At 35.3% G+C, this 25645-nt stretch overlaps 1 protein-coding gene and 1 long non-coding RNA gene across 2 annotated transcripts in view; one reads left to right on the forward strand and one right to left on the reverse strand.

Annotated features, from left to right (window-relative positions):
- Window positions 1–1068: 1068 nt before the first annotated feature.
- Window positions 1069–25645, reverse strand: part of LOC125917917 (son of sevenless homolog 1) — a 55332-nt gene continuing 30755 nt past the window's right edge. The window contains exons 8-16 of the mRNA XM_049623991.1: window positions 22704–22831; window positions 21285–21940; window positions 12233–12314; window positions 11270–11392; window positions 10868–10971; window positions 9465–9687; window positions 8241–8360; window positions 2707–2869; window positions 1069–2200 (exon numbers count right to left, since the gene is read on the reverse strand). Of these exons, the coding sequence (XP_049479948.1) occupies window positions 2024–2200; window positions 2707–2869; window positions 8241–8360; window positions 9465–9687; window positions 10868–10971; window positions 11270–11392; window positions 12233–12314; window positions 21285–21940; window positions 22704–22831 (1776 nt within the window). The 3' untranslated portion in view covers window positions 1069–2023. The remainder of the gene's footprint in view (window positions 2201–2706; window positions 2870–8240; window positions 8361–9464; window positions 9688–10867; window positions 10972–11269; window positions 11393–12232; window positions 12315–21284; window positions 21941–22703; window positions 22832–25645) is intronic.
- On the forward strand, window positions 13695–20777 carry LOC125917919 (uncharacterized). Its single transcript, XR_007456331.1, has 2 exons — window positions 13695–14033; window positions 20392–20777. It is a non-coding gene; the product is annotated as an uncharacterized LOC125917919 (long non-coding RNA).

The raw sequence follows: 25645 nt of genomic DNA on the forward strand, positions 1-25645 counted from the left end.
GCTCGCACTGTCTCTCCCTCTCTCAAAGATAAGTAAACATTAAAAAAATTTTTTTAGAATTAAGAGTAATTGACTATTAAAAAATGAAGATCATTCACAACCAAAAGTATCTATCATCAGTGTTCTTTCCTAATTAATTGATAGGCTGTTCCAACTGTATTTTGGGGAATTACACCCTCTCCCATTATAAAGTGCATTTGGAAAAATAAAGAGACAAAACTGGTAAAGAAAATACTGAAGCAGCATTGACGAACCAACTTTATCATATATGAAAACACTATAAAGCAAGGTTTCTCCGCCTTGGCATTATTGACCTTTTGGACTGGATAATTCTTTTGTCGTCAGGGGGCTGTCCAGTGCACTGTAGGATGTTAGCAACATTCCTGCCCTCTATCCCATAGAAGCCTCTAGCACCTCCCAATTAGAATAATAATGAATGTCTCTGGACATTGCTAAGGGTTCCCTTGGGGGGGGGGGGGGGGGGCAAAAATTACCCCTGGTTGAGAATCACAGATTGTAAAGTGCCAGTCATTAAAACTGGGGAACTAATAGAATAAGTTAATGGGAAAAAATATTTATTAAAGGAGGTACCATATGTTAATGGGGTAAAGAAAATTATTCAGTATACTTAGGTCAACAAACAATTTAGTGGAGAAATAAATTTGAAGATTTCATATGATATCTAAAAGAGACTTTGATTAAATAGACTTAAATATGATTTTTAGAAGTCACATTATTAAGCTAGAAGAAAATATGATTGAAATATTAAATTGTTAGACTGGAAGAGCTTTCTAAGGCCAGAAACAAGAGCAATCATAATGGGGAAGATGGGCAGATTACAGAATTTTAAAATATGGTATATCAAAGAATAAAAATAAAAAAGCAGATTGGTAAAATATCTAGCTCAAGAAATTCCCAGCTAGATATAAAGTATCTAGATAGATTGGTTATCTAGCTCAAGGAAGTATTCTCAAATATAGATAAAAGGTATAAATATGATGATATTGATCACAACATTTAGGAAAACAAAAAAGCTAGAAACTATGTATCTAATCATAGAGTAATAAACTGTCATACCAACTTTAGAGACTATTATGTAGCCATTTTAAATGATATTATGAAGACTGATAAAACACAACAATAAGTTTAAGATATGGTAAGTTAAAGTAAATAATAATGTGTACATGTCATATACTTATGACTATATACAATGTGCATGGCAAAAAGATGAGAAATAAATACAAAAGTGGTTATAAAAGCTCGAACAAAAACAGGCTTTTGTGATAACTGTATGATGTTAATTGAAAAAATATCAGGACAGTATAACTTAAAGCTATATGGAAAATATATAGCTATAGATGAGAAAATGGCTAGAAGGAAATATACTACTTACTAAAAAACCTACACCATAATATGTGTAATAGGCATGATATTTGTAAGCATTCAGAGGAAGAATCATCAGAGCATATATACAAACAGAAAAAAAAAAGAAACCAGTTGTGAAAGAGATACTGAAGATGTGAAATATAGGAAATAAATGATGAAATAAGATAGAAGAACCTGTATGAAGGGTGAAGATTTGGATGGTACATGTTTCAGCTTTAAAAGGAAGGAAAGGGCACTTCCTTCCTCTGGTGAGAAGGGAAAGAAAAAATGGCAGGTAAAATTTTGATGTATAGAAGGTGTGGGTTCAAGAATGCATGCAGTATGATTTTTAGCTATGTGAAACTGTTTACAAGAAACATGATTATAAATATAAATGACCAAGGCCAAACTTCTTCTGTAGAATGTATGGTTTATCAAAATTCAACAAAAAAAGATTTCTATGAATATAAAGCACAAAGAAGTATTAAATGATATCAAACAGCTGCCCCAGATGGAAATAAAAAATGGAATGTATATGTTGGGTGTGATCTTAAAAAGTCCTAATAAAGAGAGTAAAATTCTAAGGTGACTCAGGTGCTAGGTATTTATTAAATAAGCATTTTCTGCTGCTATATTACACATATGTATATTCAGTCATTTAATGAAATAAGTATCTTGTTTTATCCAGAAACACAAAAAAATTCAAGAAATGCTTACCAAAGAAAGGCACACACGGTGGATTAATAGACCTGAGTTTTGCCAAATATTTCTTATAGTGATCTTCGCTTAACTCATGAGCTTCTTCTAAAATTTTCTTTTGGCGACTTGGTATTTGCTACAAAAAAAAAAAAAAAAAAAAAAAAAAAAAAAAAATTCAGGGAGTGTGAGTTTATAAAAGGAAGCATAGGTTTTGCCCCAAAATGCCAGGCTAAGAATAAAGCCCAAACACAACGGTATCAGTTTGATTCTAAGAATAACCACATCAAGACACTATCTTCATGGACCCCAGAACAAATTGCAAGAGTGTGGTGTGTGAGTGAAATCTAGCTTATCTTGCCATTCCTTATACAATTACGAGAGTATCTGATTTTATGTTATACATAAATTAAGTGCTGAAAGGTTTTTCTTCTTGTCACCTAGGCTAGGGCCCATGAAAGCATTTTAACGAGAATTCCTAATTTTAAAAGTGCAACCAGTTCAATACAAATACAAATATAGTGGAATTGAGACAATTCCAGGTTTTAAACTGTCACTGAAAACACAGATGAGGCACTTAACAATTAAAGACCATGATTCTTAAAATCCTGATTCTTCATTTACAAAATGACTAGACGAACCTACCTCAAATGTGTGGTCTAGTCTGTAAACAGGAGATGAGTTCATAGCACTGACAACCTCAAGGACACCATTGAAATTGTTCAGCTCTTGAAAGACTTGTAGAATCTCAATTATTCGACTCACCACAGCTACTCTTTCTTCTAAGTTTTCAGTTTCTACAATACATCTGGGAATCAAAGACAAAAAAATGAATTAAATAATCTATAATTTCCCCAACAAAGATATGCTTTAAGGAATTTAGTAAATAAAATAATGTGTGTGTGTGGGGGGGTGCGGTTATCAAGTAACCCCAGAGGATCTATATTCAGAACGACAGGTAAAGAGCAGGAGACTGGATCGCCAGGCGGTGCTCCAGTCAGGCAAGGTGCTCTTCACTGGTTTTCACACGGACACAGCCACCAGTCAATCATTTTCCTGCTGTATTAGAATTAACTGGTGAGACTAACATCTTGTTGACTGTCTGCTGGTCTTCGGGATGTGGGTGTGTCCTAGGGGAATTTATTCTGGAACTCAAGAATTCTGTGTCTCCTATTCTTCACCTAATTTCAAGATTTTGGTGATCATGTTTTCTTTCTTTGAAATAATTAGCTACATTTCTAGGAACGGCTCTTCAGAAAAACATTGTGATGTTAAAAAGTCAATGAAAGTATTTTACCATAATTAAGAATAAAATTTTTTTAATTACTAAGAAAGAGAAAAAAAATCAAAGGCACTTTACATTTAAATACCAAGAATCTTTGGAAGGTATACAGCTAATATACCAATAAATAGCTAAAAGAAAGCATACTCGGTTCAAAAAGAGAAAATTCCTCAGTGAGCATTTACTCTCTAATATTAGAGAGAATCTTAAATTTACTAATCACCAGTAAAGAAAAAGGCATTTTAAACTTGGTTTTTAATAATGTAATATAAAATAATGTATAATCTAAGAAAAACAATACACAAAAGAGAAAATAAATATAAATCAATATTAAACATTTTTAAAATTGTAAAGGTGAAAATTACATTATTCTCTGATGAGGATAACCTGACACTAAGAAAAAAACTGTCGCAGAACTATCAAAATAAACATAAAATCAAATTTGCTATCAAATTAAACATAACATGCTTACATGTTTAAAGCATTAGCTAGATCTCTACAAATACATCATATACTGGCTAACTAGTTAGCTGGACATTTAAAAGGGTATAATACAAGTAGAATATATTTACATCTTGTATTTGACTACTTCAGTTGACATTACCTAGGTATACAAATTGTCACCACCTGTGGAGTTTCTGTAACAACCAGGTAAGTCTGGGGTGATTTATCCATAGGTGACTCCAATTCTAATATACGTCCATGGCTAAGAGCCACCGTAGCAAACGGACAAGAATCTCTCACACTGAAAAGGCAGAAGTTGGAACCCCTGTGTACTGCTGGTGGGGGGAATGCAAATGATACAGCCACTATGGAAAACTGTATGGAGGTTCCTCAAAGATTAAAAGTAGAGCTATTGTATGATTGATCCACCAATCCCACTTTTGGTTATTTATTCAAAAGCAGGGTCTCAAGGAGATATTAGCACTCCATGTTCGTTGCAGTGTTTGTTCATAATAGCCAAGATGTGGAAACAACCCAAATGCCCATCTATGGATGAATGGATAAAGAAAATGTGGTACATACACACAATGGAGTATTACTCAGCTTTAAAAAAGAAGAAAAGCCTGCAATATGTGACAACACTGATGAACACTGAAGACATTATTCTGAGCGAAATAAGCCAGTCACAGAAGGATGAATACTGCATGATTCTACACATATGAGGTATCTAAAATAGTCACAATTATAGAAGCATAGAATGGTGATTGCCAGGAGTCAGGGAGAGGGGAAAATAGGGAGTTACCAATTAGCATGTATAAAAGTTCAGTTATGCAAGATGAATAAATCCTAGAGATCTGCTATACAACATTATGCCTACAAATTAATAATTTATATAACTAAAATTCTGTATTGCACAGTGGAAAAAATCTGTTAAAAGGGTACCTCTCATGTTAAATGTTCTTACAGTAATTTAAAGAAAAAGGAAAAAGTGCAGGAAATGGCCTTTTCAGTCATCTATTAAAAAACAGGACAGAAATAAAAATGGTCTATTTTATCAGTTATGTTTCTCCTTTACAGACACAAATTTTAATTATTATGATGGAAAAGGTCTTCTGCATATTTAAGTGGAATTATTTAATTTGATAATGAAGAAATCAGGAAGCAACACTTAGAGGGCAAATGGTAAAGTTTTACTGTTTACAGGCTAGGAAATAATAACATAAGTGACTTGGAATGCTTATTTCTCTTTAGGAATTGCTTTTAAGTCTTTATCCACATTGTAGCATAGGTTCTAGTCATTCCCTATGTCACTGGCCTCTTGTTCTGATAATTCCAATAGGAACCTCATATCACCCTTATAAAATATTAGTCAACTAGTCATAGTGTTTTTACTAAAAAAAATATGGCTGACATATATAATGCCAATCTGTGGCCCCAACTATAAAACTGCATTGAGATTCTAGATTGCTGACATGACCGTATAAGCAGGTCTGCTTACCCACTCCTCAGTGAAACCAGTGAAGAGTAAATATATGAAGAAAAACATAATCATGATTAATATCATCTTCCCCAACATTTAAAGTCTCTGGAAATGGCTCTAAGAGCAAATGGCAAATAAAGAAACATCTATTTGGGAAAACTACAAAAATTCAGTAAGAGAGGCAAGAGTTTACGGCTTTTGAACCAAGCCCGCTCCCTCCTTGCTCCCAGAGGACCCCAGGCAGTGGAGGGAAGAGTCTACTCCAGACAGCTGCAGCTGAGAATGCAGGCCTCCCTGTCCACCCGGCTCCCAGCTGGAGGGCTTTCTTCTCTGGAGGAACAGGACTTCAGCATTTCCAGTCCCCAGCTGGCGGGGGCTGAGGCTAAATCTCTGGCGAGTGTAGCTGGGAAGTGGGGACTCCCTTCTGCCAAACTCCTGCATGGAACACAGGCTCTCACCTGCAAGTGGCACACTGAGAATGCTGGGAAGACAGCCTCTCCCTGGTTCCCGAGGCAGTGGTTCCATGCCAGGAGAGGTGAGTAAAGAGGACCTTGCACACCACCTGCAACCAGGCACTCAGCTCCTAGAGCAGGAATGTTTCGGGGAAATTTGCCACCAGCACAAGAGTGCAGGCTCAAACAGCTCCTACTCTCTTGTCATTTGCAACAAACCGTTGGAGAAGTTTAAACCTAAAGGTGCTCTCAAGAACAGTGAAGGGGGTGCCTGGGTGGCTCAGTCCATTGAGCGTCTGACTTTGGCGCAGGTCGTGATCTCAATGGTTGATGAGTTTGAGCCACAGGGGGCTTACTTCTCTCAGCACGGAGCCTGCTCCAGATCCTTTGAGTGTCTCTCTCTGTCTCTTTCTCTCTGCCCCTACCCCACTTGTGCGCACGCATGCGTGTGCTCTCTCTCTCAAAACACACACACACACACACACACACACACACACACACACACACACAAACAGTGAAGGTTGTGGTGCAGGGCAATGGTAAGATTCTTGGATCTAACAATTGTTGGTTGACTAGTCTGCAGGAGAGAACCAGGGAATAAGAGCTGGGACGAGCCTTCCAAGGGTCAGAACAAATATCAGAAACCTAAGAAACCACTCCTTAAAAGGAGTCACAATTTGATTGGATTAGTTTGCAGAGCAATTTATACCACTAGGGAAATTGCTGAAAACAATAGAGCAACCAGCTGGCAATTAGCAGAGTTTAACAGCTGGATGTGGTCAGGACAGGAGTGAAAGAAAGCACTACCTCTCCTGCTGCCTTCTTGGAGTGACCGTGGACATACCCAAAACAGTACCTCTCAGAAGAGGAACTCCTCAGCTAAACATCTAAGTGTGGAGGGAGCTGGAGGATAGGCTTGTCGAGAAGAATCCAGCTAGTCACTAAAGGAACAAGCTCTGGGCGGTGGGGAGTCGGAGGGGCAGGACCCACAAGTTGCTACAACAGCAAGTGTCCAACAAAGAATTACCAGGCATGCAAAGAAACAAGAAAGTACAGTAGTGTCCCCTCATCTGCTGTTTTGTTTTCCCCAGTTTCAGTTACCTAGCAGCCAACTATGGTACCACAGATAGCTTCCTTTTGAGGTGTCGTAAGGTGATTTAGTAGCATACCGCTAATGTCACGGTGCCTAAAGCGTTCACCTCACTTCATCTCATCATGTAGGCATTGTGTCATCTCACATCATCACAAGAAGGGTGAGTACAGTGCAGTAAGATATTTTGAGAGAGAGACCACATTCACATACCTTTATTACAGTATACTGTCATAACTGTTCTGTTATTGTTAGTAATGAACAATTAAAAAACAGTATAAGGGGTTTGGTACTATCTGTGGTTTCAGGCATCCACTGAGGGTCCTCTGTGGATAAGGGGGGACTATTGTATGATCCGTTCACCGGGGGAGTAAAAGCAGGGAACAAGCATTGCCTGGGAGAGGGACCAGATGTCAGATTTAACAGAAAATGATTTCACAGTAGCCATTATGAATGTGTTCACAGAACTAAAGGAAAGAAGGCATGATTTAAAAAGTAAAGAAAGATATAATGACAATGTGCAGAAGAAAGTATCATAAAAGACACAGCAATAACAACTGGCAACTCAAACTGAAAAATACGACAGTTTAAAATAAATTTACTAAAGGGGCTCAATTTTTGAACCGCCAGAAGAAAAAATTAATTAACTTGGAGATAGAGCTGTTGTTCAAAAACGAAGGCAAAATAAAGACTTTCCCAGGTGAACAGAAACGGAGAGAATTTGTTGCTAGCACACCCACCGTACGAGAGATAGTAATGGAAGTTCTTCAGGCTGAAAGCAAAGAACCCCAGATGCTAACACCAGTCCACGAAAACAAAGAGCGGTGGTAAAAGTAATTATGTGATTATAGGAGACAGGATAAATGCCCGTTTTTTTCTCATTGCTTCTCTTAACTGATTTAAAAAGCAACTGTATAAAATAATGTGAATGTAACGTATTGTTGGGCCTATAAGATATACATATAGAATAAATTGCCAATAACCAGACAAAGGAGGTGGGGAAGAGCAAAGCTGTAATGGGCTAAGAAAATAACAAAGGGGAAAGCAATAATCGCTACATGTATTGTTAGATTTGCATCATTAATTATATGTAATATGTATGACAACAGTGCCAGGAAAAAGGAAGACAGGGAACAGAGCTATACAGGAGGAACATTTCTATCACTGGGATTAAGCTAGTAGAAATCTGAAGTGGATTCTAATAAGCTGTCTATGGTAAACCTTAAAGCATTCACTAAAAAACCCCCCAAAAGATATAATGAAAAAAATCATTAATGAAATAAAAATGCTACATTAGGAAAGTATTCACTCAGTGCAAAAGAAAGGAGGGACAGAGAACAAAAAAAGGACGCAAGACATATAAAAATAGAATTGCATTTAAAATCATAATAGCTGACTGCTCCGAAATGCGAGAGTGTCAGTAACACTTACTTCTCAAACCACAGAGTGAGGTTAGTGGTGTGCCGGATCATTTTTAGGAGATTAGGAGAATTAATTTCTTTGTCTTCTTTTGTCCACACGCTTCCAACTAATTCTGATGGCTGTACAGCTCTGAAATCATCAAGACATAATTCTCCATGATCCTTTTCCCTGTAGCATACTGTTTTACTAAGTAAATGAGATAAATAAAACTAAACTCCCATATAAACCTTTTGTTTTTACACCAATAGAAAGGTTTATGAAAACAACATATCACAACTAATTATAATTATGTATATTTTTCTATAGATTAAAAAAATATTTTTATGCATATATTTGTGTACTTTTATTATTGCTTTATAGTAGCATTTTGCTTTGGGCAACATTGAGATTTTTTCATATCTTTCCTAGCACTTAACAAAGATTATTTAACAAATTAGGGTGACAATGTAATCGGGGATTGTTCTTTTAAATAATGATACCTGTTATAATAATCAGTTCAATGAGGATAGTAATCACTGTAATTCAGAAATCTTTTTTTTCTTCTAAAGGAGGGAGGGAAACCCTACCACCTTTTGGTAAATAAAGGGAAATAAAATAGATTCTAATATTGGTTTTTGGGAATAGTGATGATCTTTGGGGTGGGAGGAGATCTATAAATTTAGTTCCTTTTTTTTTCATTTAGTTATTTCAAAAGTTTGCAATCCTTACTAGTCCCCATTTAAAACAAACAAACAAGCAAAAATGGACACTTTTTGAGACAGTAGTTACATCAATGTAGAAAAACTAAAAAAGGCTGTGACGGGCCAGGACTTAAGTTTACAACTACAAGGGCAGTAGCTAACTTACTGAGCCCTTACTCTGTGCTGGGCTAAGCACTGTATGTTATATATTGACTGTTTTCAATCTCACAACAGCCCCGAGAATAGGTACCGTTATTAGCTCCATTTTAACCTTGAGGAAGCTAAGGGACAAAGGGATAAAAGTTTCACACGAAGTTTAAAGTTGCCCAAGCATACCCAGCCAGCAACTGGTAAAGACACACGCTGCACTCAGCTTTACCAGGTAGGAGTGAGAGAAGAGGTGGCCTTCTATACATCAGGCTTTATTACTACTCCCCTTCATATACTAGCTCACTTAGGTCTTATAACATTCCTATAAGGCAGAAAACAGTATTTCATTTAAAAAATCAACTCCTTGGAAATGATTTTTCAGCTTGAATGTCAAATTACATACCGATATAGATCTGATTCAAGTAAAGTGAGTTGTCGAGCAATTTCTATTGGGTGTAAGGTGAGCAGGTCAAAAGTCTCTATGTGCCCAGGCCTGCTTATATGCCACTCAACTGTGGGAGGTGAACTCTGAAATGTAATATTATGACCTGGTCCATTGTCTCTTGCAATTTTTTTCCTTTGGATTATTTTAGTGATGGATTCAACCCATTTTTTCATTGCTTTACCTGAAATACATTACATTTTAAATAACATTTAAATACTTTTTACTCAATATTTTATTCTTTTAAAATATTTTAAAATCATACAAGTGATAGTTGAATATATATTTGCTATTACAAGGTTCAAATGATCAAAATAAAAAAAAAAATGGAAGTTCCTCTTTACCATTCCCTGTTCCCTATCCTAATCTCATTCTTCTTCACATGGGTAACTGCGGTTAATAGTCTGATATATATTCCTCTACATCCCTTCTAAATAAAATTAGAAAGTAATTTATTCATAGACATTTTTCACCTTTACTCTTCTGAACGTCAGTTCAAAATATTATAATTCTCCATAAGATAGATCTTACACACATGAGATTTAGAAGTACAGACAATTCATAGTCACTATTAATCTTATTAATGTTGCATTTTATAAACCAAACAGTACCAGAGGATCCATGCCTTCATTTTAGTGCGAGTTTTTGATGTGGCTTTGTTTTGTATTATGCATGAAAGTACTATTATTTAACTCTTTACTTTCTGATTCTCCTTTAGAGTGCACAAGGGCAATTAGAAACAAGTTTGTCTAGGTCATTCTTAGACCTATACGATCACAGAATCCTTAAAACTAGAGGGGAGACTTTGGAAACATCAAGCCTTACTCCTTATGTTACTGATGAGGAAACCCAAGTCTAAAGAATCAAAGTGGCTTGGCCCAAAGTCCTGTATCTGGTGAGTGGCAGTGTTCAGAAGAGAACTCTCGCTTCTTGGCTCTCGGTTCAGTCTGCTCTGCTGCCTCTCTGATACACCTAACTGGGTGTAGTCAGTTTCCTAACTGTTCACCTAACTGGGGCCTCGTCAGTTTCCATCAGTGGTGTTACAATGGCACACCGCTTCCTAATTGTCTTCTGGGACACAGACCTTCAGATAAGTGGAAAGACAGAATGAATTGAGACTTTTTCTGTCCAATTCCAAAATGATCAGTAAGTGGATTTACTAAATGCAAATACATTGGGCCAGCAGGGTGATTATTGAGCAATTTGTAGGTCAAAATGTTGTTTGGTGAAAATTTTTAACTTTTTCAAATGGTTATGTTGCCACTTATAAACAACTCTTAACAACACTGAACAATGACATCAACTGAGAGTCACCAAAAGGTACTTTTATTACATATGAAACCAGGCACTTAAAAAAACCATACCTCTTACTGTTCCAATAAACTCTTCCATTCGCTGCAAAAGATCTGCGTCTCTTTCAAAATCATAGAAATGGTGCTCTACCCAATGCCGACATACATTTAATACTCTATGGCATTAACAAAGAAGAATAACTGAATTACATGGGAACTCAGGCATAAATGTTTATCACAATGAATCACATAAATTAAAACAGTAATTCTTACCAAATAATTTTATAAGTGGCTGACTACTTTCAAAATTCTATGTTAATTAAGACTTATACAATAATTTCTGATAATTGCTTTCTACTTCACTCATTTTACTTGTTACCTTCTCCTTGCTTGGGAAAGATCCTTATTTATGTCAACTCTGGAACAAAACTTCAGTACAGACTTAATGCCTTCAGTTATTTAATTACTGCTTACCGCAGTTGTACAGGCTGTATGTATTCTTTCCTAAACCTTTTTAGTTCTGCACTCAAGGGTTGATCTCCATTCTCTATAGCTATGCGATCAGCTTCTGTTGGCTCAGGCTCTGGAATTTCAAACCTAACATAAAAGAGAACAAACTAATGAAAATACTAATAATATCAAGTTATTCAAATAGAAAACCTCAAACCTTTTCACCAGTCAGCACAATCAAGAGAGCGCTGTAAAAAATTACTAAAGACATACACACACATCGGTGAAAATAAGTAAGACTTCTACTGATCTTAATTTCTAAAAAAGAAATTAATACTTGACAATAAAAACAAACCTAGAAACATAGTTAAGAATAAAGAATACATGCAAAGTCTAAAAATAGATGTGATTATAAAGTTATGGGACTGATGTTTATTTTTGGCTGTGTAATCACTCAATCACCTAACATAAAACTTTACCCTTAAGGGTAATCCTTAAAAAGTAGACTGCTCTCTGAGTGGCTGAAACACTTCTCGATTATATAATGTATTTGTTCACTGACAAGCTCCATTGTATTCAACATGTGGTATATTTGAAAAATTCTGTTTAGAACATCTAAATCATCAAAATTTAGAAGTCTAAAATATACATTTTTTATATAGTTCTTTATATAATAAAACTATATAAAAGTCCAAAATCCAGAGTCTAAAATATACATTTTTATATAGTTCTTTAACTTGACTAATTCCATAAATATGCAATTTCATAGTTACCATATAAAAAAGAATGCTTATTTTTATACTTTAATAAATGAAAACCACAAGATTATTATAAAATAAATGGTCATCTAAGAGATTTTATTTCTTAAAAAAGTACTCACGAACTACAATTTAAAGCTCATACAATTTATTTCTGAGAGACATGTAGGATCTTAGCTCACTCTCTTTAAAAAAAAAAAAAGAATTTACACATTTTACATTAACAGACCTTTCTATTATAAGACTCAGTAGTTCTTGAGGTTTACAAAAGGATCTGTATGTTGTAAGAAATGTCCGAACAAAATTGGGATCTAAGAAGAAAAAGGAAAAATATCTTATTAAAATCTTTGATTCAGAATGATTAAAGCTATTATTAAAACATTTTCAAGAGAGATGAAAAACAGTCAGTTTTGAAATTCCCAAAATGTTTTGACCACATAGAATGCTTTGGACTTTATAACAAACTGCTAGCTTGAGCACTTCCTAAATTAGTGGCAAAACCATTGATACTAGGATTCTGTAACAGCTTATTTCTTGACTTCTGTACACTGTGACTAGCTGAACTGAAACTCCTCATCGGCTGCAGGAATGCAAAAGGAAGAAAGGCAAAAAGAGCACGCAGCACAAGCTCCCCACCTGCTACCTGGATCTTAGAGCATCTCTGGTTGGCTTCTTTCTCTTGAGAAAGACAAAGAGAAAGAGAAAGGCCACAGCAATAGCCCGGTACTTCTTCTGACATCCAGACTGTTTACCTAGGATCAGTTATCTAGATTTCTTTCAATCACATTAACAGAGCATACGACTAGAAACTGGATACTACAATGTTCTAGATTAAGCTAAATACGCTTTCTAAATGATTTGCTAGAGGTTTTAATTAAAGCTGCTAAAAGAAGCTTACACATACCTGTAAGTTATTAAAACTCTTAAATGTGTGAGAATGTGGATTTGGTTCTATTCACAACTTAATCCCTTTTATTTCAAGTAGTCACAATAAGAGTTTCATCATACGAGCAGGGGTCTCCAGCCCCTTCCAAGAGAGGACCTACTTTTCATTCACATCTCCATGAAGTAAATCAGGAGGCTGACTGAATGTCATCACTTCCCCAGGCCTGGCCTACTCCAGTCTCTCCTTGACAGTATTCTCCCAAGTTGTGGAGAAAGGCTGCCGTCATCAGCACAAGAGACCTGGTCTGTCATCTTCTGTGTAAAGAGGGGGAGAGACATCTTCCCACAATGGAAAAAAAAAAAAAATCACGCACTTCTAGAACTCAAATTTCATCAATGTCCACATTTAGTTGTAAGTCTTCAAAAAGAGGGAGGGGAGAATTCATTAACTTTTCTATTGGGAACATCCTTTTCCTATTTTACATTACAGACCGGTAAGCTCTAATTTAATGATAAATTCATTGAGAATAGTGAGTACCTTTGTGGATCCTTTCTAAGTACAATATCTTTTATTCAGATAGGATTTACTAAGACTCAGAGTTCATTTGTGTGGAAAATTTCTACTTAGGCTGATTCCGTCTGATTAAGAACCACTCTAAATTTAGCCTTAACATAAAATAATGATAATATATTAACTCCCCCAGCAAAGCAAATGAATGGATTTATCATAAAAATAGAAGTCTATTTCTAATCTATTGGTACATGTGGTCATCAAGATAATGAACTGACTTAAATATCAGACAACCTTGAATTTATAATGCTTTTATAAATTAAAGAAAATTTACAGAATAAAAACATACTGGTTTTAAATGTCCCTCTTCTCCTTTGCCTTCCAAGTCTACAGTGGGGTACTGATAAAGGTAATTTAAATATATACAATCCTTTAGTAATTTCCTCTCTGTTGGTATCTTATTGTTTGTCTTCAGTTACAGAGTTCCTCAAACGTTAAAGACTAATGTCTCATCCAGAAGAAAAGATTTTAAAACAGAAGGCTGTACAAGATTTTAAAACAGAGATTTATATCGGTTTCATCACAATCCTCCCTTTCAAGAATCTACTTCCTGTTCTGCAAATCTATTTGTAAGGTGAGGCTACTCAAAACATCCTATGTTTAGGAATCCAAAGCAGTGGCCACTATAGAGGTGCTGAGCTGTCTCTAATGGAGAGAGAGCCCAGACTCATGGTACAACAGAGTGTTCCTAGAATCCCTGAGCTGTGTTCTAAATTTAGGCTGACCCCTCCTTTTTAAAAAATTAAAAAAAAAAAAAATTTATTTTGGTCTAAAAGCCTAAAATTAATATTCAGATCCATTTCTTCTCAGATGCCAACTGAGTCAGGTTAAAAAGTTGTGGGATATCAAAGGTACTTTTAAGTTGAAAAACAGAACAAAAGCAAGTTCTAGATGAATTGTTTTTTAAGAAAATTGCCTATTTTTAAAGGCAAACTACTTTAAAATTGCCTTCTCATCTTCTACCAAAACTTCTGGTCATTTCAGTACTTGAGTAACTGATGACAATGCTGGGAAAGTTGTGCTAGGCCTTGGTGCCACATCAGTCACACGGGGATCAAATCAATTCCTGATATCTGTTATGTAACGTTCGCAAAGAGCATTCACATAATTTATTCCATGTGACTTCTGCAAAGTGAGTGGGGCTGTTGTTTTCCCTTTCTACATGTGAGAGAAGTAGCTAAGACTCATCCAAGGTTACACAGTAGAATGGCAGAGTCTAGATTGTGCGATTTCTAGTTTTATGCCTTTTTCTACTGTGTCACACATAACCTCGCTGGATTAAAGGATCCTTTAAGGTTTCCGCAGCTGTGACATATAAATATAAAGAATGGTTCCATGAGTTATGTAATCATTATAGAAAACTTACATAAATGATTAATTTAGAATATAGCTGTACTCTGCTAATCTTGGTTTAAGGCACTAGGAAAATCACTGAAAAATCAGCAGTCTAATTGTGATTCTGTAATTCTTGTTAAGCCTTCTTCCAGATTTTAGGAAGTAGCTGCTGTGCCTTCCTGTACAGTCTTCAGAAAAGGAGTTTCTGAAGCGGGCAGTGAGATAAACACTCCCACAATCGTCACTGTTGTACTACATTCTAAAGTGACTCAAGTTTAAGTTGTTTTTTAGCTTCATCAGAAGTAAAAGCAGTCTTGCCAAAACGAAACAAAACAAACAAAAACCAGCAGAAGCTAAAAATAAGCCAAAAAAATTTGGCAAAAGTTTAAGTACTTTCGAAAAATATCTGAAAGGCTGCATATATTCCCAGGCTTGTATAATTTATAGAATCCATTTTTAGTCTAAAGCAGTGCAAAATTGCTGAGTGAAAAACTTCTATGGAGAGGACATAACACCTGTACTTGAAACTTTACACGAAAGAAGGGTAGATAGTCCAGAAGCTATTTTTACCTCTATCAATTTCCCCACTTAGGTGATTCCAACATGTACTATGTCACACTAACCCCTAGAAACCGTGATCTTACAGATGATGTAAAGGACCCAGATAATTCAATATCTTAAAAATACTCGTCAGTAAGGACAGGCTGTGTACTTTTGTGAGAACGCAGAGTACAGGCAACCATCAAAGCTAAGTCTTAACGCTGGCTCTGCCGGCTGTGGAGGGGCCTCTGCCCACCTGTGTTATAAAACGGTGTTGCATAGACAGCTGGAAGGCAAATGCATGAAAATGCAAAAGCCAGGCCTGCTTTGGTTTTAAAACCTAAGTGCAAATACTTGTGGAGAACACAAAAATTGGCTATTTTGATAGTCTCTTTGTCTGTTTATCACTTGATTGTGGATGTAAATTCCAGGAGCCTCTTTCTCAAACATAATCCCAAATGGATTTCAGTGTGAGCGATGATGCAAACTTCCTTGTGGTTTTTCTTCTTCAATCATTTTACTAGATCCTCCTATCCCTGCAGTAAGATTTCCACCAGGCTCACTAGCTGGTCTGCTTCCTTCCCTCGATGCAGCTCGCCATGCAAACGCCTGCCGGCTGTATTAGCAGATTCCTGGGCTAGGTCCAGGTTGTTTCAAACACAAGCTGCAGGGACTATTTTCTGCTGGTCTTCTCGCTGCCTTGTCTCCCTAACTCGAAAACTATCCTTTGATAATACTTCATCGCACAATTCATCAGAATCTTAGGAACTCAGAATATACTATCCTACGTTAATGTTCAGAATATAACGTACTAAAGTTGAGGTGATAATCCAATCCCTTTTTCTTAGGTACCTATTTTGATTGACACTTGACATTTTATTTGGTAAGGTCAATGAAATTTATGAAATATTTGTTCTATGGAGCTATTTATGTAAAGAACGCCCCTTCCCCCACCACCGTAGTGAAACACTGTTAATCAGGATGTCTGTTCATGTGATAATTCTCCCTCTAATACAGCCATTTAAAAAGCCACCAGAAACAATAAGCTCCTCAACAAGGATTTATAAACAATCACTCTTGAATTCCTTAAAAAAGGAAACAGACGCTATGCTGACGCACAAACACTTTAAAAAAGTTATCAGAGAGTTTAAAAATAGAACAGTACTGCCCTATAGATCAAAAATTGTTCAAGAGATTTTTTTTTAAAAGTTAAGACACCCAAACTGAACTTATATAGGCCATGAAGGCAAAAGAAATCTAATTTAGATTTTTGAGGATTTTCTAGAAGGGCATAAAATACCAGTAAATACTTTAAAGAAAAATATCAACAGGCTTAAGTTTTTCAACACCATTTTCTAGAAAAGAGAAGTTCATCATGCATGGGAAACACCTTTTTCCCACACTTCAAACATGAAAAGCTTTTATTTCCATGTAATGTCAGTTCTAAATTTTCCCTATTTCAAGGTCACCTCATTTCTCTAAAACAAGACGATCAAACCAGACACACCATTACCACACATCTCTTTACTCATGCTGTTGAAAGTCTCAATAATTAATTTGTACTTTAGAAACAGAAGTAAAAGTCCTCCTCTCATCGCTGCTTCTTTATGTACATTGCTCTGTGCTTTCTTAAGGTAGGTAAGGAAGAAAGTCTCTTCCTATTCTTGCCAGATTCAGAATGCTCTAAGTAGATAATGCTCCCACGCCCCACGGCATTTGAAATGAATTCCAAAGTTCTGATGTAGCTAGTGACTTACTCGACGTCCAGAAATATTGCATCTGAGAGACAAGTATAAATCAGATTCCACATAAGACCCTGTGGCAATCTTGTAAGCAACAGTTAAGCATTTTCTAATTAACCTAAATTAAGTTTTTTCTCCCAGAAAGCTTTTCTTTACAGAGCACACAACACCAGTAGACTAATGACTGGATTTTGCTAAAAACTAAAATGATGCCCAGTATCTAACTATATACTAAAGTCTATGCATTAAAATGGAAGTTTATCCATAGTCAGAGTTAATTACCTATTTCAATAAGAGAAAAAAATTACTCTGCTAAAGTCTTCATAGTAAACTTGTGTGTGCCCAATGATGAACAAGCCATTTATACTACTGGAAATTCAAACCAAGCAAGAAATTCTCTTTATTTTTATTATTTGATACACATAGTAAAAATCATGTTATATTTTAATCATGAAGAAAAATTTGCCTTGGATGAGTCACTCTAACATGGTGGAAAGTACAGTCTATTAAGAATCAAGAAACCTAAATTTTAGTCCTTGTTCTGCAATTAATTGAAGATATAATAATTTCTGGCAAATCACATAATTTTCAGGGGCCTTGGGTTTTTGTCTCTAAATTCAGGGATTGGTAATCTGGTCTAACACTACAAATCTATAGCGCTGTTTGAACATTATTGTTAAAAACACTTGAGGGATCAGGTTGGTTAAAGCCACAGTAAAGTCTGAATTAAGTAAGGTTAAGCCAGTTTTTCTTTTTCTTTTCTTTCTTTCTTTTTTTTTTTTTAGGTTTCTGACCAACCCATAACCTAAAAAATGTGTGTAAGTGGTGCTTATCAGATATTAAGTTTTCTTAATTATAGCCATTGTCTTTTATTATAATTCTGTACAATATAATAAAAATGTGCAAGTTAAATTTTAGCCTTTGTTTCAGCCCAACTTGCATTGTGTGTCCTCCAATAAACATATCGAACCAACCAACTGAGACAAACAAACCAAAAAGAGCAGATGAATAATTCTAAAAACAAATGGCAACTTGATCTGTTATTATGGTAGTGAGGACTCAAAGTACATTTGGGCTGGAAAAGACCTTAAAAAATTAACTGCTTTCATGTTTTATGAGTTCATAGATGGTCTATCAGAAACATCCCACGTTGCGTGTAACACGTTCACTGAGACCCCGTCCAGAAGAGCCCAAATAAGCTAGGAATTAATACTAAGCTGTGTGTACTGTAAATCACAGCTCATGAAAACTGCTTGTGGATTCTGGTTACACCAGTCATGTACTTTAGTCACATATGTTAAAATATTCAATTAAGCTTCAAAAGAAGATAGAAAAGAAAAATGTCAAAAAACTCGGCCACAACACTTCCAAAACCAACACTGGCATTTTATTCCTCAAGATATTAATGATTTTTTTTTCAAAATTTTGACTTTTTAAAAAAGTAAAACAGTCTTGTCAATTTAAATGCGAACACACTTAACTTTGCAAAACTTCTATAAATTTAGAAATGTCAGTGTTTTATATTAGCTAGAAGTAAAACACTTAAAAATACTATTCTACTCAAAAGCTAGAAGTTAATATAAGTGAATGCAACTACCTAGAGGGACGAATAAGAAGCCATGGCACACATACTGCGTCTGCAGACTTGGCCAGTGTTGTGCACGTTAAGGAGAAAACACAGCCAAGATGCAGAAAAACCATCGGCTATGCTCATTCACGTCTTAAAGTAGCCTCGTTCAGAAAATAAGTAAAAGGCACACAGTTCCCCAGAAAATATTTAATTGTAGTTCTGCAACTGCTTACTAATAATAGTAAGTTAGTTCTGTGAAATTCAGCAGGCAGTTTAAAAACAATTTTTATCATTAACAATCAAGTTTTACAGAAACAATTACATTTAAAAATTGGGAATTTGAAAATGGTTTCCAACTCAGATCCCACTGACGTGACAGTAAACATTAGGTAAGTCTCCTTAGCACTTTCCACTAATACTGTTCTACAAGAAAAAAAAAGCAGTAAAGCTTTGGTCCCACACAGATAAAAATCTAAGGATCAATTTTACGCTAAAAGGTTTAAGAGCTCAAAACACAGGTATTTAAAATAAAATGATGAATAGCTTAGAATACTTATGTTAAATAAATCAATGACTCTTTCAAGACGCTTAAAAATCAGAATAATGTGGCAAGAAGAGCAATTTAAGCTTGTGTAACCTTAAAAATTCCTTAAAAAGCAAAGAAATAAGTGTTTTGCAACCACAAATTTTGAGTACTTTAATGAAACATTTTTGTAGTTGTATTCTAGGTCTTAAAGAAGTATACAGAGGTTGAAAATCATTTAATAAGTTGGTCATAATGATTACTGAAAATTGCACCTCTCAAAATGTTTTATATGTAAAAAAGTTGCCAGAATAACCTATTTCTTTTTCATGTAAAATCTTAGGCAGCTTATTTAACTTTCCTGTGCTTTGACTTTTTTTTTTTTTTTCTGAGTCAGTAAAATGGGTGCATGGACTGTGGCAGTTTCTAGGCAAAAAATCAGTAGTAAAATTGGAACGCCAGACTAGTCTTATTTCGCCACCTTCAATGTGTTTCAGCTACTGACTGCTATTACCAAATGCAGTCTGTTTAGAGAACCCAAACTGCTTTTAATGGCCTATGGAAAGCACTCATATCTTACTATGGAAAAGGCTAGCAAGAGAACTACCAATGAGAGGCCAAATAAAAATTACAAAGAAAACAAAAGTCTGGCTTATTTATCCCAGAGACATGTGGACACAATGAAACATTATGTTTATAAAAGTGTTTGATATCACTGATAAAAATATTCTAATTTAATTTTACTTTTTTGCAAGGTGGCCCTGATATAGTTGCCAGGCCATTTAAGTAGTTAAGTGGCCATTTAATAAACTGAAAAGATTAACGTTATTGAATGCTAGTCATCTTTGTTACAGTCGAGTAGTTAATGGGTATCTTTAAAAGTTTAATTTAACTGGTGCCAGAGCAGTTTCCAGAGAGAACTGAGAACCCATTTATAGGACTTTAAACAATGAAAAACATCAACGATGAAAAAAACAAACCAAAACCAGAAACACATCTCCCTCAGAAACGCACATCTCCTAGAGACAGAAATATATTTAAGCAAGAAGTATAGGGATGGAGGTTAACTTTCTCATTCAACTATTTAAGAATAACACTTATGTTCTAAGAGTTACATTTCAGTTTATAGGTCTTTGTAATAAAAACATTCTTTGAAAGTAAGTTTACATTTATATTTACAAAGAGCTTTCACCTTTAGCAGTTCATTTATTCTTTCCGACAGCATTTGAAGATAACTGTTGTGATGTTGATTTTTGAGGTGAACTAAGGTTCTGGGATGGTAAGGAGCTGTGACAGAGTGACGACATAAATCCAGATTTCCACTATACCATACGCTACAGTAGTTTACAATTACCAAGCTTTCTACTGAAGGTCGAAGAATATTGGATTATCATTGGTTACTTTATTAGAAGAAATAAAATTACTTAAAAAAAAAATCATCACATTTGTTCCCTGACTCTCAAACATCGTATTTGATTCAGCCTCTACCAATCTTCCTAGGTAGTTTGGACATGTTTGTCCTTAAAAAACTGCCCTACTAAGATGGACTTTTTTTTTTTTTTTTTTTAAATAACATCGGTTGTAAAATGCAAAAAATACTGAAAACTTACATGACTCTCAGGATTGCTAAATTTAATTAAGTCTTAGGAATGGAAATGAAGAAAACCCAATGCTGTGTGTATTTGTACTACCAGCACAATTTTGATGATGAACATATATAAAATTTTTACTGACTTTATCGTCTCAGTAATGGAAACAGACAAAAGAAAAAAAAAAGTGGTGAAGTTTATGTGAAAAAGTTTTTTAGACCCTAACGATGATGATTTCTCAGGACTTTTAGTCTTGTTCCTGCCGCTAACTGGGAAAATTTAGCCAAGTGATTTTATTTTCTCATTTGCAATCGTGGTTATAAAGCTACAAAATAGTATGTAAATGTGGTAGACAAAGTATAAATGGCAGTGTTTTTTAGGCAAAGGAAAATGAACTGGGATAATGCAGAGATCATCCTTCGTTGTTAGTCTGCTTTCTATTTTAGGCACAGTGACCTGTGCAGCAAAGAATCTCAGCTGGAAGCAGCAAAACACAAGTGACAGGCAACTCAATTACATTTCTTACCTGCGTACATATGGTACGTGAGCCTCTCAATAAGCTTAATAACAGTTCCTGCTTTGATAATTGGAATTCCAGCCTTGGGCTGTGTGTTCTCTTCAAATATTATATTCTCTTCGGAGTCAGGCTCTGCAAATCGATAAACATCAGCACTAGGGAGCCTCATCTGCTCCTCCTTCTCTTCCTGTAGCATCGTCACGTCAAGCATCCTTTCCAGTGTGCTCCGGTACTGGAGAGATATCAGTGCTGCCATCCAATTGTTTTTCTCTTCAGCTGACTTGGCAGAAAATATAACACTATTTTCATCTTTTAAAATTATTTCAAAAGCATGCTTGTACTCACTGGTGTCATCTTTGTCATTAATTTGTACCTTTCTCATGAAAAACTTTTCTTTCAGACGATACTCTGCATTGCTAGCACCAGGAAGTCTTGGCTGCCCATGATTTGATTTACAGCAAATCATTAAGCCATCAAAGAGAAATATGTGTCTCTCATGCTTGGCTCCTACACGTGTAAGAGTTCCTTCCATTATAAATTCATTGCAACACTGTCCAATGTCTTTTCCCTCCCAACCATCAATATTCTTTTGAATCTCGTTCATTTTCTTGATTGCTAGTTGTTTCCCCTTCATTTGCTGACTATAAAACCGACATGCAGATTCACTGGGATAAAGGAAAAAACAGTATTAGTGCACAGGTAACAGGCAACCTAGAATTCACGTAAATAAAGGACAGTAATAAGAGTACATTTAAAAAAAAGTTGCACTGACAAGGTGTTCACTAATTCTCCACATATATTAGTGATACAAAACTGTACCATTTAGAAACCAAAGCAACACAGTAGAGACTTTTTTTAGTGACTACTGACAAAATTCTACTCTATAAATCCAGCTACGGAATGATTACTTCTACCTTGGCTACTATTTAGAATGACAAATATTAAAAAGTAGCTCCATACAGTGAAAAGAAGAAGAGACTTAAAAAATTATTTAAAAATGTTTAAGTGGATAAGAGCTAAAGCTAAAAATCATGCACAGATTATAATGAGGAAACTGGAAGCAATGTATCTGAATTAATACCTCAAGTTACATAACCCCTAAATAAAGGACACTACGAATTTTACTTTCACAGAACGGTGATGTTGACATAAATCTACGCAAGACATTTTTCTCTCTCTCTCCTTTAGCTTACCAGTTGGCTCTCAGGAGGTCTTGTCTGGGAGTATGCAAGGAAAATGCACAAATATGAAAGGTTTTTCAAACAATAACAAATTCTCTTGGCTTTGATGTCACTTCCTCTGAAAGACCAAGCTTGTCACTAAAACTATTTTCTTCATTGTTTACTGACGAGGGAACTGAGATCCCTGAATCTATACCAAAATATTCAGGGTGAAAAGGAGGATTATTAAAAAAGTAAAAATATTCACCTCAGTCTTCGTTTTGCAAGACTTTTAGAACATATTTTTTCCATACCACTCTGAACATTAAGCAAAGCTGTTATTGCTTGTTTCAAACATTCCTTGTCTTCTTGATCTTCACTCTTTTCTTCTAACTGCTGCAAAGTCAAAATGACAAATCTGAACCAGTAGGACAGTTTGGGACAAAAAGAATAAAGATAACATCGATTCAACTCTTTCTATCACAATGCAACTTGTAAATGTGTCATAAAATGCATTCTTTTAAAAAAGCGTTTTCTTCTTTATGTATTACTTTCTATATTAACATGCAACCAAGTTTTCCACATTAAAAAAAAAAAACAAAAACCAGTAGAAGCAGTGTTAAGAGATGTCACACCTTGTGACAGGCAATAGTGTGCAGTTTCTCAGGTGACTATTCCTGAAAAGAAATGAGGGACATAAAGTGTCTTCTTAATCAGCACAGGATTTGCACAGCAGCAAGCACATAGATGAGGTTTTCTTAAGTATGGAATCTGGTCTTAGGTTTCTGATTCCAACACGGCTGCTGTAGCAACAGGATGATTAGGAAGATAAATACACACAGGAGGATGCAATATGGTGGAGAGGAACTTGAAGACACAAAACCTAGGACCAAATTTTGACTCTACTGCTGTGTGACTTTGGGGCAGATTATTTGACTTCTGAGTCTCACTTTTCCCAACTATTAAATGAAGCTTCATAAAAATCTTGCCCTGCCTACTTAATGAGGTTCTCTCTCTCTCTCTCTTTTTAAAGTTTACTTATTTATTTTGAGAGAGACAGAGACAGTGTGAGTTGCAAAGGGACAGAGAGAGAGAGAGAAAGGGAGGGAGGGAGAGAGAGAATCCTAAGCAGGCTCCACACTGTCAGCGCAGAGCCCAACGCAGGCCTTGAACTCACAAAACCGTCAGATCATGACCTGAGCCGAAACCAAGAGTTAGACGCTCAACTAACTGAGCCACCCAGGTGCCTATTTAATGGGATTCTTATTAAAAATCAAAGCACTGTGTAAATGGTAATGTACAGTATAAGTTGTTTTCTTTGTAGTTCTATAGAATTAATATTGGTATCATGAAGAATTTTGTCAGTATTCACACGTTAAGATTATGAGTAAAACTAGAAATGTAACTATTAGTGAAACCCAAGCACATTTTCTACTGGTGGCAAAAGTCTGTGCTTAATAAGGATTGAGTCATCAATTACTACCAGTTATCAATACAACAGGTGGCTATAATTGAAGCAAGCAGTTAACTGAGCAAGGTATGAGTTACAATAAGTAACAAGAATTCAGTAAACTTATAAACCTGCTTCTGGCTACCAAAAAGAAAAAGTTAAGAAATAGCATTTACCAATAGTTTTCATGCAATATTTAAGAACATTTACTCTTTATGACAAAGGAAAAGACAGGAGAAATAAAACCACAAAATATTCAAAGTACCTTGTAAAGGTTTACTTTTTAATGAGAGTAATTATTCATTATGACTCTAAGGATTTTATGTTCTTGAAAGATATTCCTTAAAGATCAACAACAAATTCCTTTTCAGTTCTGCTAAAGACTATATACACATTCTGATGATTTGTGAAAAGTAAACTTATTTCTTACTCAAAGCCCTAAACCGTTTTTCTAAAAATAATTTACTTAAAATACCTTAAATGCTCAAGTATTCCAGAAGTTATAAATACCGTATTGTAAAGTCTATTTAATGCTCAGCTTTTATCATCCAAATTTCTTATATTCATTATTAAAAACTCACCATACTTTCAACTAAAAGGTGCAAACTACACTTTTTAGAAAAATATTCAGTCTCAATTGTGTTAGTAAAATAAAAATCTATTCACAATAATCCCCCAGATAAAAAGGGTAAAAAAATGGTTCTCCCCCCAAAGGATAAAAGACTTAAAATATACATATATCTCATTTATCTATATATATCAGAAGATACTCAGATATCACTTACTCATAGTATTGTTCTTCACTATGGCCAGCTAGATTAAAGGAAGTCAATGGCCAAGTGTTCATGAAAGACAGCTACTAGATTTTTACTTAACGGCTATTACTGGTAAGCTGAAGGCTGGACTTTGGGTAATCTCTCAAAATACCTTCCGTCCCTATCACTCTAAAACTATTCACCTCTCATATGGCAGAATTTTGGGAGACAAATAAAATGTTACTGTTAATCCTTACTTCCAAGTCAGCAATCTCACACTGAAAGCAATGTTCATGAAAAAGAGGCAGAATTCTACATGGCATAATGAGAGCACCACGAATGAGAACTATTTCACTGAGTTGTTTCAGAATTTAATTGCTCAAATATTCAAGTCAATAAGACACATGGAGAGTTTTTAGTTTTAAAGAGTTGGCACCAACAGGGAACAGAATATTGAGTCCTTCATATTCTATCCTGTGGTATTTTTTGTATTATTAATTCAGGCAAACAAACCTAAAGTCATACAAAACACAGTTTTAACATACATAAAAAGAACTATGAAAGTAACAAATGCATTTTGGCATGTATTTAGTTTTCTATTCCATAAATGTTTGAAGATTCTGGGTCATTTATCTATCATTTAACGACAGCATTTCACATACAGAATATACCAGTATCTCAAAAATATTGTTAATACATTCTAAAACCCCAAACCCAAAGTCTATGTCAAAACCCATAAATCTTTACTAATAAAGTAATTTTTAAGTTTTTTTTAAAAGATTTTATTTTAAAGTTTATTTATTTATTTTGAGAGAGAGAGAGTGCGCAGAGCAGAGAGAGAGAGAGAATCCCAAGCAGTTTCTACATTGTCAGCACGGAGCCCTATGTGGGGATCCAAACTTACGAACTGTGAGACTATGATCCAAGCCAAAACCAAGAGTTGGCCACTCAACTGACTGAGCCACCCAGGCGCCCCATGAAGTAATTTTTAAATGTAATTTTTAC

The sequence above is a fragment of the Panthera uncia genome, unplaced genomic scaffold, assembly GCF_023721935.1.
Source record: "Panthera uncia isolate 11264 unplaced genomic scaffold, Puncia_PCG_1.0 HiC_scaffold_295, whole genome shotgun sequence".
NCBI classification, from domain to species: domain Eukaryota; kingdom Metazoa; phylum Chordata; class Mammalia; order Carnivora; family Felidae; genus Panthera; species Panthera uncia.